The 15,073-nt window shown below is 47.5% G+C and overlaps 1 protein-coding gene across 4 annotated transcripts in view; it reads left to right on the plus strand.

The window, feature by feature from the left end:
* ARHGEF15 (Rho guanine nucleotide exchange factor 15) overlaps positions 1–14,218 on the plus strand; it is a 44,706-nt gene extending 30,488 nt beyond the window's left edge. For all 4 annotated transcript variants that reach the window (XM_088144194.1, XM_088144196.1, XM_088144195.1 and 1 more), the window contains exons 5-16: positions 17–72; positions 1,729–1,961; positions 3,105–3,265; positions 3,635–3,787; positions 4,613–4,742; positions 5,587–5,661; positions 6,539–6,631; positions 6,996–7,150; positions 7,764–7,928; positions 8,655–8,740; positions 10,257–10,358; positions 12,688–14,218. In XM_088144194.1, coding sequence (XP_088000320.1) covers positions 17–72; positions 1,729–1,961; positions 3,105–3,265; positions 3,635–3,787; positions 4,613–4,742; positions 5,587–5,661; positions 6,539–6,631; positions 6,996–7,150; positions 7,764–7,928; positions 8,655–8,740; positions 10,257–10,358; positions 12,688–12,875 — 1,597 coding nt within the window. In that variant the 3' untranslated portion in view covers positions 12,876–14,218. The remainder of the gene's footprint in view (positions 1–16; positions 73–1,728; positions 1,962–3,104; positions 3,266–3,634; positions 3,788–4,612; positions 4,743–5,586; positions 5,662–6,538; positions 6,632–6,995; positions 7,151–7,763; positions 7,929–8,654; positions 8,741–10,256; positions 10,359–12,687) is intronic.
* The last annotated feature ends 855 nt before the right edge of the window (positions 14,219–15,073 follow it).

Here is a 15,073-nt window from a genome sequence, read left to right on the forward strand (position 1 = left end):
TGCCCTTATATTGCAGGCGCTGTTCAGGGCTATCATCTAAGAGTCCTGACTGGGGGCTTTGCCTGCAGGATGGTAAGTGAACAGCATGTTTGTAAAAAACATTTGAGAGCAAAGAGAAACCCAGGACAAGTGACTCAGTTACAGACACCGAACAGCTTCAGACTCAAATTCTTTACGTTTTTCTGGAATCCCTTGTGAAATTCTCTCCCGTATCCTAAAGGCATAATTTACTGCTGAGATCTTTTAGAAGTTCAGTCTTAGGGGGCTATGTCATTGCTAAGCCCCCGTGCTCCTGTTTCCTAGTGGTTATTCTTCAGGTCTTCCTTCTTTAGCTTTTTTAAGCTCTGTTACAGGATCCAGGTGTGGAGACCCTGCACTGGGAACATCCCTAGATGCTCCGTGTGCCCTCTACTTCACGCAGCTTAAAACAGTTTTTCAGATATTCTTTTAATGTTTAACAAGAAGATGACACCTCTCTGGGACCCCTAGGCAGAAACTGGATGGTTGCGGCCTTGGGTTTTATTTAGGAAGTATGCGCTTTGGTTCAAGATAAAGGTCAAACTCTTTTGGGAAGACTAAAGCAATATCCCATTAAACCAGGGTTGAGTAAGCTACAGGCCACATAAGATCGTCCAACACCTTGAGATTGAATTTGGGAGGGTGTTATGGGAGAGAATGAAAGTGAAACTGGGGTTAAACCATTGCGTGGTTTTATTTCTTTGGGCACAGCATATTCCATAAACTCAGCAATGGTGCTTGATTAAATTAGGTATAGGGAGAGCTTGTACGAACTCAGTAACTCTCTCTTGTGACATAGGTTCTTTTAAGTTTCCCAGGACCCTTTCCCAAGGGAGGAATTACAAAAAGTAAGGGACAAGAAGAATTATGCAAAATTATCCATGATGTGTATAAAGTGGACAAGGGGAAGCTATTTTCCCCTTCCCAAAATGCTAGAATCAGAGGTCACCCAATGCAATTGACTCCTGGACGAATCAGGACAGACAAAAGGAAATTTTTTTTACACAACACATAATTAAACTTTGGAATTCACTACCATGAGATGTGGTGTTGGCTACCAGCTTGGCTGGCTTCAAAAAAAGGGTTGGTCCAATTCATGGAAATCATGGGGATCACTGGCCATTAGCCCCATCAGGCCCCAATTTACCCTGCAGTTCAAAATCAATTTAAAAATGGAGTAAATACGTCAGTCAGTGGGCATTGTTATCAGAGACAAGTTACAAGTAACTTTCTGGGACATGGAAAATAGTTGTTTCTCCTTAACTCAGCTTGAAAAAAACAAAGGTCATTAATCACCAGTGTCTGAGGTCACACAATCCACTATGTGTAAAATAGGTCTGGGGAGTTTGAGATACTGGAAGGAGAGAGAAGAAGAGGGTGACCAGCAGCAAGGTGGATGGACACAATTGCAGCAGCAATGGGGGCACTGTTGAAAGACTTGAAGAACCAGGTTGGGGACAGATCCTCCTGGAGAAGATCTATTTGTGTAACTGCTAGGAATCAACACCAACTTGATGGAACGTAATCCATCAAACAGTTTGAGATAGGGCACGTTAGGAGGAACCAGCCAAGGTTATGGCATGTTGTAGGTTCTAGGTCATCCTTTTAAGTCATAATATAGTTGTTTGTTTGGGTATGGCATGTTATTTCCTAACCCAGGTTCATTGTGTTGTGTCTTTCTCTGCATTCTGGTTTTTTTTCCACTTGCAGAGCCCTTGTATCAAACATATCGCCAGGCTGTCATCTCCAAGGAGATCAAGAGACAAACGGTTCCACACAACAGTAGTTTCAGCAGCTCGGACTACAGGGCCCCTTCTCTTGGTGAAGGGCCAACAGGACCCCAGGGCCCCATCCCTCATAGCACACTTTGGCAGGAGCTGCCTGCTGTGCGAGAAAGTGGCCTTTTGGAAAATATCAGCCCAGAAGAAAGGAAGATGCAAGAGGTGACTCTGATAAGACTTGGGGAGAGCGGGGCGTTTCCCACCACACAGAATGTGGAGTGTCTGGAAGGCTTTGAGAACAATCAAAACATGTAGAGTTTCAGTGAACAAGCTAAGGAGTTGTACATTGTGTTGACTTTTTTTCTCCAGATAATGAGATCATTCTGAATTTGGAGTCATATTTATTTGCAGTTTGGGACTGGGTGTTTTACACATGAATTACGTCCTGATCTATAGCAGCAGATTAATAATATTTTCCCAAACAACATGGCACTAGGGAGATTGAGTATCTAAAAGGTACAGATAAATTTTGTGCTGGAGTCCAACACACTCTGTTTCTGTGTGTATGTTGATAGATTCTGATTTTTTCCCCATAACGTGGCACACTTGTAATTTGTATTAGTGTTGGAAGAAAGTAAAATAAGGGCCACTCCCTAGCACAGATATGGCCTGGCAACCTCTTTTTCCTGCTGTGTCCTCATGATATGGGGTTCATCTTGTTTCCAACTCCTGCCTGGACAGTTTAGTCATCTTTAGCTGCTCCAGGATTAATACAGTGTTATCTCCTTTAAGCAGCCAACAAGCTGGTGCAATTTTCCCATGGGTAAAATCTGACTCACCCCACTATTGTATTCCAAGTAGATGACCCTCAGGGGATGGACTGTAAGCCTGGCTCTATCCATTCTTCAGGCTGGTGAAGACTCCTGTGAACTGTCCTTTAAAAAGGAGTCTTGCTCTTTACCCATCAGATTTCTGAGCTAATCCCCAAATCAGAGACCTGGATCTGTCTGAACAGTGGCTGACCATTGATGGTAGGGGAAATACAGTAGATGACTGGTGGGGCAACTCTTCCTTTGCCTGTTCGCTGTTGTTTAGGCTGCTTTTGATCACGGGTTTAGCATTCTTCTGGAATAGCACTAAACTTGTGTCCAAAAAGAGCTCAAGCTATTGGCTGGCAGACTTTGAATGCACCTCCAGGGTGCAGAACTAGAGTGAGATTTGATGGATGGCAACCCAAGACATCATAAAGTTGGGAAAGCTAGGGAACATGATGCTCGCCATCTTTATTCCATGCATGTGTTTTGGGTTCTTTCTGCTTTTGCCACTCATTCTGCCTTCTTTGTGGTTCTTGGTCTCTGTGGTCAGAGTCTTTTTGAGGTGGTGACCTCTGAAGCCTCCTACCTACGCTCACTCACCCTTCTGATTGAGCATTTCATGGAGTCTCGGGAACTAGCTGGCACCATCCTTCTGCGTGAGCACCGTATCCTCTTCTCCAACATACGCAAAGTCCAGGAAGTCAGCGAAAGGTCAGCTTTGCCTCTCTCCCCCTCTTTCCTCCAGTCTACATTGCCCAAGACCATTCTCAAGAATGAAAGCAGCCAATCTATGAAGCATAGAATTCCTAATTTGCTGATCGTCATGAAGGGCTGATCTCCGTGTTGAGAAGGAATCACACCTGCAGGGCTGTCCCATGTGATTCTTCTGATCATAGGGATCATCTGTGATTAACAGCAGGCTGGTCTATTATCCAACTGTATAATCATCTGTTTTATCACTCCCCCTCCCGCTCCAAGAAGGGGAAATAGATCCCTGCATGGAGAAACAAGCTTGCTATTTTTGTTTGTGTTTCTTTGATTGCCCCACATATATCTGATGCCATTTCTTCCTCTTGGCAGGTTCTTACGGGATCTGGAAAGGCGGTTGGCTGAAAGCCTGCAGATCTCAGATATTTGTGATATTGTGGAGGACCATGCTCAGCAGAGCTTCTTGGTCTACATTGATTATGTCCGTAACCAACTCTACCAAGAGAAGACTTATAGTAGCCTCATGTGAGTAAGAGAGGAGGAAAGGAAGACATTCTGTTGGGTCATCTTTGGGGAGTGTGAAGGACTCTAGACTGGAGGAATTATTTGGAGAAACTTTCTTGGGTATTTTTCCAGCATGTTTTGGCCTGGCTGAGAATTCTGGGAGTTGTAGTTCCCCCTCATTTGGCAGCTACCCAGTCTGATAACCATTTTGGATTCTGCTTCATCAGACACAAACTGAGCTGCTGGCCTCACCAAGTGCTGATACCGAAAGATTTTAGGCAAGCCTGTCTTTTCCAACAGCAGCCATCCAGGTACTCTTGAAAAGCTTACTGGTGGGAGATAGCGGCCATCCCTTGTAGACTCCGGGGCCTTGTATGTTCAGAGATAGATTACTTCTGAAGGTGGAAATCCTGTTCTAGACTGTCATGGATAATTGATGTGGGCCTACCTGTGCACTGTAAACTCCGTTAAGTGGTTCTGCTTAGTCCAAAATCTACTTCTCAGATGCTTCCAGGAAGCCCTCAAATTAAGCCGTTCTCTGGTATTCATTAATTCATTCACAGTCATAATATTGGCACATGTTCCTCTCCCTCTCTTCCATCCACCACCCACCCATTGATAGGGGTCAAGGCAGCGTATACGGAAATGGGAAACAACCTCTAGGGTTGGCTGTGACCCCAAACCTGCCAAATGAGGACTGAGCATGTGCGGTGGCCTGGAACCACTGCAGTGGAACAGCTGACCGTGAGCAGATGCCTTCCCCCAGCCCTGTTCAGTAGCAGTTCCGGGGTCTGGACTTCAGACACGTTTCTCTTGGGTGCAGCTTCCCTTTCTTTTCCCTCTTAGGGAGAAGAACCCCCAGTTTGCCATTGTTGTTACCCGGCTCCAGGAGCAGCCCCAGTGCCAGCGGCTCCCCTTCATGTCCTTCTTGCTGCTTCCTTTCCAGAGGATCACCCGCATCAAGATGCTCTTGGAGGTGAGGACTGAGTGTGTTCTTGGAGCCAGGAACTTGGGTCGCTATAAGGCCAGGGTAGGAGGTTTTTTGGGGGGGAGGGGGCTGCAGGTTGGGAAAGCAAGTTTGAAGCCATGGTGATACGTACCTTGGTCTTGTTTCATGCTGGCTGGGGAATTCTGGGAGTTGAAGTCCATGCATCTTAAAGTTCCCAAGGTTGAGAAACCTTGGTTTCACATATCCTCCATCTAAGGGGCAGAGATCAGGTTTGAACAGAGCAACAGTGCTGCCTCTCCCTCTGTGTGCAAACCAGGATCCAGCAGCTGGGAACCTGAATGGGGGAAAACAATCCAATTATGTTCATTATGTTTTCAATTTCCCTGGGAGCTGATTTCAATGCCTCGACTGCAGAGTCCTTCCTGTGCAGAGAAGCCCATTCATATCCTTTTCCTCTTGGCTCTCATGTGAATGAGGTGTGCTTTTGCAGCATCCGCTGCTCAGCACAGGTTCCTGAGCAAGACAGAAACCCAGTTGGAGAAGGGTTTTTAGGTCGTGCGAATGGGATGCTCAGGGATATCTGAACCAGAGGTGTGCACAAGGATTCACATTTGATTCCACCCCTATTTTTTAAGTCCAAAACAGGTTGTTCCAATTCTTCCAGTAATGGTTCAGGGCCAACCTGTCCATTCTGGATATGTTCGAACCTCAACACATTCCTATCTTGAGTTTGGAAAGTTTTCAATGACTGGGACAACCAGGGTTTCTGGTTTATGATCAGGGCATTTCCAGCTCACTGTTTGGAATTCAGGGTCTTTGCTTACTTCTAATCTGAAGTCCCTTCCTCTGGTTTTATTCTGTATGTCTCTAGAATATCCTGCGCCGGACGGATGAAGGTTCTTTGCGAGAACAGAATGCTATGAAGGCTCTGGCCTCTGTTTCCAAGGTGAAATGAATAGCCATTCACAGAGGCATCAGGGACTAACTTGGGCCGTTTCTGTAACTAGCCCAATGTGTTGTGTGACAGCCTTCCCCAACTTGGTGCCCTCTTAATATCTTCACGGTCAACTCCCATCAATGCTAGACTGGGTAGACAAAGGCAAAGCATTATGGGAGCTGAAGTCCAAAAAATTGGAGTTCCCTTTTTTGTATGCTGGCCTTTCCTTTTAAAATGGTCTCTCTGAAGTTGGCATGGATGTGTCCAGAGGTTATTAAGAATCTAGCTTAATAGATTCTTAATAACCTCTGGACACATCCATGCCATTTAAAAAAAGAATTGGAAAGTCTACCCAAGATGCTTACCATTGCCTTCTTCCAGTACGTTCTTTTTTTTTTTTTCTTTAACTATCTAATCTAGCTTATAGCCCTCGTGGTCTCCTATTTAAGGGCTAACCAAGCCTGACCCTGCTTAGCTTTTCTGAGATCAACCAGAGTTGGTTAGCTAATGTCATCTGTAAGGACATTCCCTTCTTGATATCACTCTGTCCAATACAGACTGAAGCACTGAGTGTCAGAGAGTTCTTCTTTTGGGTAAATAAAGTATTAATTTAAAATGTTTGTTGGGGGGAGGGTAATTTTCCTGCCCCTTCCCATGTTTCACGGCCTTGAAATGCTACGTTTCTTAGTAGTGGGAGAAGGATGAATGGAAAAAACACATCTCGCTTGGCACATTACATGTTTTGGGGCATGTTTTTACTTTGACTTACGTTTACTTGAAGCTCGTTTCTGTAGTTTTTCTTGTGACCAGTCAGTAACTTTAGGATGCCACAGGGAAACTGACTCGTGCTTTCCTTCTCCCCCACTTCTCCAAATCTCTGCTTTAGATCATAGAAGAATGTAACTCCGAGGTCGGCCGGATGCGTCACATGGAGGAGCTGATCCATACAGCCAGCAAAATTGAGTTTGACAAGCTTAAGGTCAGAATAAGTTCGGCTCCGGACCTCCTTTGGGCTTGCTCCAGCCTGCCACAGCTTGTCCCCGTGGGCCTCCAACTGTGCTCACATGAATTGGGAGATTTAAGAGAAGATACATCTGCCTTCAGTTGTGCCTTTGGTTCCTGCCGTGGGTCCTCGGGAGACAAAATTCCAGGGGTACCAGAACACTAGGCTTGGCACACGCCTAGAGACTGCCATTTTGGCAGGCTCACTATTGAAGAAAAGATTGCCTGCCCTGGCATACCCTGATTTGTGAATTTGCACAGAGAATCTGTGTTCTCCTTGCAAAAATCCAGATGGCCTCAGGGAACCACTCCTAACGCCTCTTTCCTTTCTCCCGCTTCAGGCCGTTCCCATCATTTCCCAGAGCCGGCAGCTGCTGAAACAGGGAGAGCTGCTGGAAGTCGTGCATCGTGGCACGATCTTTGGCACCAAGCCCAAACTGGTCCCCATCTACCTGTTCCTCTTCAGTGACCTGCTGCTCATTACCCAGCGCAAGAGGTGAGCCAAAAAGGCCTGGGCTGAAAACTCTGGCCACAGGAGTCTGCCCGTGTCTGCATTGGAAGGGGTGTCGTGCATACGGAAGAGGCGGGAGGGGAGGCCAGAAATGGACTTGTCCCACCAGGGTCATTTCTGGGGATGGTGAATTGGACAGGCAGTGAGGTTTGGGCGATGGTTCTGTTTCTGCAAGTTTTGAGAATGGAGCATTGCCTATTTCTAAGCCTCCCACTTCATTCTTAAGGCCTAGAAACTTGCCATTTTTTAAAAAAACGGAGATGGTCCAGAAAGACCTAAGATTTCTGTGCAAATGTTGTGCCCTTGCCTGGTGAAATGATCAGACTGCCCCCGTTCCTCTCTGTGCTCCTAGATGAGAACGGTAGTGATCTGGACCAGGCTTCTCTGGTTGAGGAGCTTCCAGATCTGTTGCTCTGCAGGTCCTAGAATCTCAGCCGGGTGGCTGACCTTGATCACATTTGCAGGCCCACTGATCTGGGAGGCAGCCAGCGGGGAAGCAGCTGCTGTCAGCCACACATCTTCAAAAGAAATTGAGTAGGGATTCATTGATGGGTTTTCTTTGCTTCTGCTCCGGACGCTGCCCTGCCTTTTTCTGCAGCTCAGAACGCTTTGTGGTGCTGGATTACGCCCATCGCTCGCTGGTCCAGGTCCAGGGCTGTGAGGAGACCTCCACCAGCCAGAATGGAGAGAACAGCTTCTACCTGACATTGATGGAGAACCACCAAGGGCGAAGTAGCGAACGCCTCTGCCGCGCCCCGACGCAGTGAGTAACCACCGAGGGAAGGGAGGTGAAGAGAGCTGGGAGAAATGGTAGTAACTATGCCCTGTTTATAAACGGTGGGGAGAGTTGATCAGAGCAGCCTTTCAGAGGGCTAGAACGTGAGATCTAGGAGAAGTGTGCATTGCAATCATGGTGTAGAACAGTCCCACAGCAAGTGATCTTGGCTGATTGCCATCCCAAAGACTTTCCCTCCCGTAAGAGAGAGAGAAACGTTGGGTGATCAGTTTGAGCCCATTACTTGGAAACCCCCAGAAGAACGTTCTCAGTGGATTGCAGAAATGAAAGAATAACGTGGGGAAAAATTGGCAGATGGCAACATCTAGCTAATGTTGGCTAATCTTGAAAAAAAGGCCCTGGCTGGGAACTGGTTACTGCTTAAATGGGAGAACACCAGGAATCTCAGGGCTGTCAACTAGACTAGGAAGTTCAAGGCAGCGCCAAACCATATTGTTACTTGGAAAAAGGCATTGTCAGGAGTCACGTTCAACCCAGGGAAGTCTTTACCTTACAGAGCTGTTCAGCAAGTACAATGAAGAAAGATTTTCATCAGCCAAATAAAGAAAAGGGTGTCAGAAGGCAAGGTGTGCCTTTGATAGGGAGGCTCTTCAAGCTGCTGGATGTCTTCTGGCCAAACGCACAAGCCCCAATCCTGCCAGCCTATGAATGGATGAAACCCAAACAGTGCATCCTCAAAGCTTTGTCTTCTAGGTCTGATATGCACCGCTGGATGGGCGCTTTCCCGTGCCATGAGTCCCAGCCTAATAACAAGCAGGAAACCATCTATGAGGACTGGGGTGAGACCTTTTGGACATGTTCCTTTTAACCCCCGTTCCTGCTGCTCCTTGCTCCAAGGCCAGGAAAATCAGAGAGCATCACGTTCCTGTTCCATGGTTTCTGGACCTGTCAGCGGTTTGCCCGCTTTGTGGTGGGAAGGCTAAAGTAGCCAAGATGGAAATGCACAACTGCATTTCTTGTATCTTGAGCTTCAAAACAAATTTCACCACTGGCTTTCAGGCCAAATTCCATGTTCTGTGATGGGGTTGATTTTTCCTCTCCCAATGTGCAGTTTATCTAAAGGAAAATACCCCCTTCTTGGAATATCCTTTCCCCCCCCTTATTTCTGGTGCTTTAATATAAAAGCTGTTTTTATATTTAAAAAATCAATATGGGAAGTTCAGATTCTCTTGCCCTCTCCCCTCCCCGTTTTGTTTGGCTTTAGGCAGCTTGAGGTCTACTAGATGTTTTAGAGAAGCTGACTGCAACTAGCAAACTTTGGCTGATGTCAGAAAGCCAAGAGGGATGCATGGGGATTGGATCTAAGCAGGACGTGGATGGGAAACCACCAGGAGATTCCAAAGCTGTAGGCTAGGCTGGGAAGTCAAGGAAGTCCCAGAAGAATGTTGTAGCCGACCACGTCACCACAGCTCCCAAAATATTGGCATGGATAGACCATGTTGAGTCAATTCAAGGAAGTTTTTACCTTGCTCCAGGTGACCTTGGCTGATCTCAAAAAGCTAAGCAGAGTTGGACCTGATTAGTACTTGGATGTGAGGCCACTAGGAGATCCCAAGGCTTTAGGCTAGATTGAGATGTAGCAAAGCAAAGTGCTTGGCATCTTGGAAGTTGGACACTATATGTATAAGTCAACGGCCAGTGGCAAGGGGTTATGGGAATTGTAGGCTGGGGACATCTGGAGGGTGTCAGAGCCTTCCATTAAAACTTTAAACCCTTTAAAAAATGGTGAGTTTGGGATTATTTTTTTTTTGAGCCACAATTCCTTTGCACCATTTGTTCTCAGGGTTAATTTTCTGATTCTTCCTTCAGCGATTAAAATGCACGTCAAATATTCTAGGCTGGATAGACCAAACCAGTTGAGCTGATTTTTATGCTGCATATAATGCAGAAAACAGGGAAGCCATTTCGCCTCCTCTCCCTCTGTCTCTTCTCAGTGGTTAGGGTGTCGGACTAGGAGCAAAGAGACCTGGGTTCAAGTCCACCCACTGCCATGGAAGCTCCTGGGTGACTTTGAGCCAGTCTTTTTCTCTCTCTCTCTCTCTCTGACCCCAAGCAGGTGGTGTGGTGGGGAAAATTGGAGGAGGGGGTGCTATGCAAGCTGCCTGGGCTGTTGGAGAAAAGGTGGGGAATAAATTTAATGAATAAATAATGTGCCAGGGAACTGTTATTCCCCCCCCCCACACACACACACACACTTGATGCCTTTCTTTTTGCTTCTTTCCCTCTTTTTATTATTATTATTTATTTGATAAATCATTTATTGAGTCACTGTTTTTTTCTCCTGCCTCTCTGCAGATTGTCCCCAGGTTCAGTGCACAGAGACCTATAGGGCAGCCCAGGCGGATGAGCTGAGCCTCGAGCCCACAGATATCATCAACGTTCTGCGGAAGGCCGAGGGTAAGCCTCCAGCGTGGCGCTCCCCAGCCTTCGTGACCAACGTTCAAAGTTTCTTTCTCCTGGTTTCTCTGAACGACTTAGAAATTGGAGCCCAGGCTGCGGTGCTTCGTCACCCAGAGATGGTGTTTTGAGCAGAATTCCCTCTTATTCAAGTCTCTCCAGACAGCACCTCCCCAAATTCTCAGCCAGATGGGAGCTAGTCCCCAACACAGAGAAGGTGTGGTTGAAGAAAACTGCCCTTCGCCCTTTAAAACATTGGCTGTGTATAATACTATTGTGATCCAGCAGTACGTGAATGGGAGACCACCAGGTGATCCCAGGGGTATAGGCTAGGCTCTAAACATCTGAGAAAAAACAATAGCAAACCACTTCTGAAAACTGCAGGGATGTGTCCATATTGTCCCCAGGAGCCAAACTCAAATTTATCTTGCATATCTGGGTAATATTGGGTAGTAATCGGTTTAGAGTCTTTTAGCCACAGGGGTGACCTCCCTCAGATGCAAGCTGTACAGCATCCTCCTATTTTCTTTATAGATTATATTAAACCTTATCCTTCCTTTCATAGCAAAAGAAACAGGAGTCTGGTAGCACCTTTTCTGACTCACAGTTTTTTTTTAAAAGGCAGAAGCTCTCGCAAGCTGCATTGAGGATCTTCTGCCTTTCTCGTGAGCTGTCCCAAAAGCTTCTGCCTTTTAATAAAATCTGTGAGTCAGAAAAGGTGCTACCAGACTCCTGTTCTTTTGCCTCCCTAGACCAGTGTTTCTCAACCTTGTCAGCTTTAAGATGTGTGGACTTCAACTCCCAGAATTCCCCAGCCAGCAGTTGAAGTCCACACATCTTAAAGCTGACAAGGTTGAGAAACACTGCCGTAGACTAACATGGTCCTCCTACAATGCCTTTCTTGCATGGTATTTCTACTACCCCTTTTTTATTCCCACCGCTGTCTCAGATAGCAACTTAGACTCCGAGAACAGCGCACACACCTAGCCAAGATCACATCTTTTGCTTTCATCATGATTTGAACCCAGATCCTGGAGTCTAGCTGTGTGCTTAGGCCACCAGGAAGCCCATGTAGGGGAGGAACGGGCTGGCAGAGGAGCATCAGAGCTCTCCAACTTCATTTCCACGCTGGCAATAAAAGGGGACCGTTGTCCTTTTTCGGCTTGGTTCAGAGATTTCTTTCCTTCCCTGGTAACGTGCGTGTTTGAATGTTGCCTGTGGAAGACAACTTCCCGGGAAATAATGTAAGGAAGCTTGCCATGCTAGTGATTTTTAACGAGCCTTATTTTTTTAGTAAGGCTTTCTTTTTCATCTAACGCTCTAACCCAGCCTTTGCTTCCTGAAATTATGGACTTCGAAACCCATCATCCCAAGCCAGCTGCTTGGCCGGTCTCAAGAACCATCACCTGGGCTTGAAGGAGTGTTGGAGCAATGGTGCAGGGCCCAAAACTGTTGTCTCCCACTTCCCTGTCTAATAATTGCTATTAGCCTTGATAAGAAAGTCAGACAAACCCTAGTGGAAGAAGCAACATAGGCCAGCCTTTTTTTTCTCCCTGTGGCCAACTGGGTGCATTTGATGCTGGTAAGCAGAAGGAACTGCATCCTTCTGCCATTGTTCCCGTACAACTGGGAACAGCGATCTGCCTGGCTGATGGCTCTTCTGGAAAGAGTTTGCAACAGAGAAGGAAGAAGGATCTGTCCCCAGTTCCTCTGCAGCTCCCCTCCGCGTTCATAGTCTTCTCGCACACCACGTCCCTTGTTCCTTAATTCTGTGTGGGAAGGATTGCTGATATGGCTGTTGTCCCTATTAGACACAGAGTCTGTAAATCACCTCCAGGTTCAGAGGCAAAAGCTGTGGAGGGAAGACAAGGAATCAATTGCTTCTCGGAGGCACCTCGCTTAGCATTCTTCTTCTGACCTGGCATGGTAGTTTTTATACGCTCGCGTGACAACTGCAGCCGCCTTGCTGTTTTTGAGATGTTCAGGATTCTAGATCTGGCCTCGGGAAGCACGCTTGAATTATCCTTCAAACCTGTCTTTATTCAAACTTCCTGGCCAGCTTAGCAGCGTTTGCTCTGCTCCTTTTTATCACAACCAGATTTTATCCAGCAGGCACGTTTTGCTTGGCTGGGTAACGAATAGTGCTCTGTGGTTAAGAATCTGACTGGAGGTCAGGACGGGCCTGATCCAGCAGGAATGCGCTTGTTGGAGCTTCGCAAAGCGACAGGACGGTCCCCGAGAAGTTTTGAGGTGAAGAAAGAAGGGTGCAGAGGTGCTGATAATTTTCCTTTTTTTCTCCTCTCCTCTCCTCTCCCCCCCCATGCTGCAGGCTGGTATGAGGGCATACGCCTCGCCGACGGGAAGAAGGGCTGGTTCCCCTCATGCTACGTGCAGGAGATCACAAACGAACATGTCCGCCGTCGCAACCTCCGCGAGCGTTACCGCGTCCTCCAGGCTGCCCGCCAGCTGCAGCTGACGCGCACGGGTTACTTCAAAAGCAAGTACAGTTCAGCCTGAGACTGAAGCCGTACAAGCAACGGAGCGAGGGACAGGGGACCCCGGCCTGCGATTATCTCACGGCTGGACTCAAGGTCGGCTTCCATTTTGCTGGGCGTGGAGCAGCATTGCCTCAAGAGGGTGTTGAAGATGGTGAGGACGGTAGAGAGCGGTTGGGTTTTGGATGGAAGGCCCCTGGAGGGTGAGACTGATGCAAGCATGCAGGTTGATTGTCCGGAATTCGTGGCCGCTGCAGTGCCGTTCGCCAGCCAGTGGAGGCAGCAAAGACACGACTTCAAGCATGTCCCTTCTGCCAGAGGGGGCGATAGACTGCATTCTCAGTTCCAGGGCTCAGTTTACAGACTTAGCAACGTCTAGTTCTTATTCCCCAAACTGAGTCCTAACTCCTCTGAGCCTGCTGGGCATCGCAGTATCCCCGAGGGAGGACCACATACCTTCTCAGAGGGTTGGGATGAAGAAGGGACACCACCTTCTGCCTTAGGGAGGACGGATCATCCTAGTAGCGGCACAGTGTTTCAGAAGGTTCCCCGTACCAAGACATGATCGCACGAATTGCCTCATGGTTTACTGGAGGTGTCAGCTAAACTTGAACAGGTGTTCCACCCGCCCTTATTTCGCAGGGACTATCCACCGGTTAAAATAGGTGTAGCCTTCAGGCCCACCTCCAGTAACCTTGTTTGGGGCTGGATGCAGGCTGGCTTTTTCTTCACCCACGTGACTGATGGGTGCGCCTTGCCCTTCGCTAGCGGGTAATCTGGTAGGCAGCGCTACGAGAACACGCTTCTGCCCCAATAAAATGCCTTTTGCAAACGGGGTCCACACTGTGAGCATTACCGGTTTCCTAATCCTGATCTGGGTGCTGCCACTGCCGATATTTCAGACCTTCCCAGGGGTCCTTAAGCTGGGCGCGGGTCAGGCCCTTCTCTACCTCAGCTCCTCTCCTCTCTGCTGCTGGGAATCCAGGACTCCTCTTGTAGCCTGTGGACCCAGCTTATTGTCCCCACACCCCTCCATGGTAGCTCACAGTGCAACAGACTTTTCTCCCTGAGGCTAATCTGCCTGGGTATCCTGGATTTTCTCCTGTTTGGTTTTGCAAACAAGGAATTTCTTCTGGAAACCTCACCATGGATTGGCTTGTATTTATTAACGTGTTGCTCTCTTTAGCTCTTGTGCTGGAGGAGGTTCTGCTTCCACCATTCTTCTCGGGGAGCAGCGGAAAGGACTGTATTTAATTTATTCCGTGCCACCCATGTTTGCTTGGATTGTGACCTCTCTTGTGTTTTTCTATCCAAATGGCCTTTTTAAAAAACACCAATGAACAAAACGTGCCGGTGCTTGTTTTCAGCCTGTGCTCGGGCTCATAAAACGGCAGTGGCAGAGCCTCGCTGTCTACTCCTCCCTGTTAAGAGACAAAGAGCTCTTAGTGACAGGGCTGGAATTTGCCCAAAAGGGCTAAGCCCAAAAACCAGAATAGTTCCCTTTGAACAACCCATGAAGCCAGAAGGGAACAAATCACTGGTTGGTTTAATGTGTTGTATGAACTAGTCCTTTTACCTTATATGGGGTCTTCCAGCTTCAGAACTCAGCTGGAGCACACAAGCATGACATATGGGAAGTCCTAGCATTACAGCCCAGGATTACATTTCAGTTCTGCAGTTGGAGATGAGAACAGAGGCCTCTGTGTAAAATTCACTTCTCTGGGCTGAGATCGGCCCTGTTGGCTGGTGCTGAAAGGAGTATTATTCGGCTGTCCTGGTGGGGAAGGCTGTGAACGGATGGTTCAGTTGCTCCGGAGGCAGAGACAGAAGTGGCTTAGCTGCTTCCAGAAGCAAGCACCAATTATGGGTCTCTTGAATGGCTGGGTTAGTTTTCTTCCCATTAGGAAAGCATGTCAGGTTGGAGAATTTCCCACCAATTAGAATTACTGGCTGAGAAGATCCTGGAAGGCAAGCTGATTCCTTGGTTTAGGTCACGCATGGTAGCCTCGTATCACTACAAACTTCTAGAAGCAATGGGTTAAAGTGGTAGGTCCAGGCTGGGTGTCAGGAGGGACAAATTAGTATGAACTGTCAGCCGGTGGAACAGACGGCCACTTGAAATAGCAAGGTTTTCACTGGAGATCTTCAGAGACTTGGAGGGCCATCTGCTAGAGATGTTCCAATGGATTCTCCTACTGAGCAGGAACTGACCCATAAAGT

Source organism: Python bivittatus, unplaced genomic scaffold, assembly GCF_059951505.1.
Source record: "Python bivittatus isolate LINGU-HERP-01145 unplaced genomic scaffold, Pbiv_v1 ctg000430_np1212, whole genome shotgun sequence".
Classification (NCBI taxonomy): Eukaryota; Metazoa; Chordata; class Lepidosauria; order Squamata; family Pythonidae; genus Python; species Python bivittatus.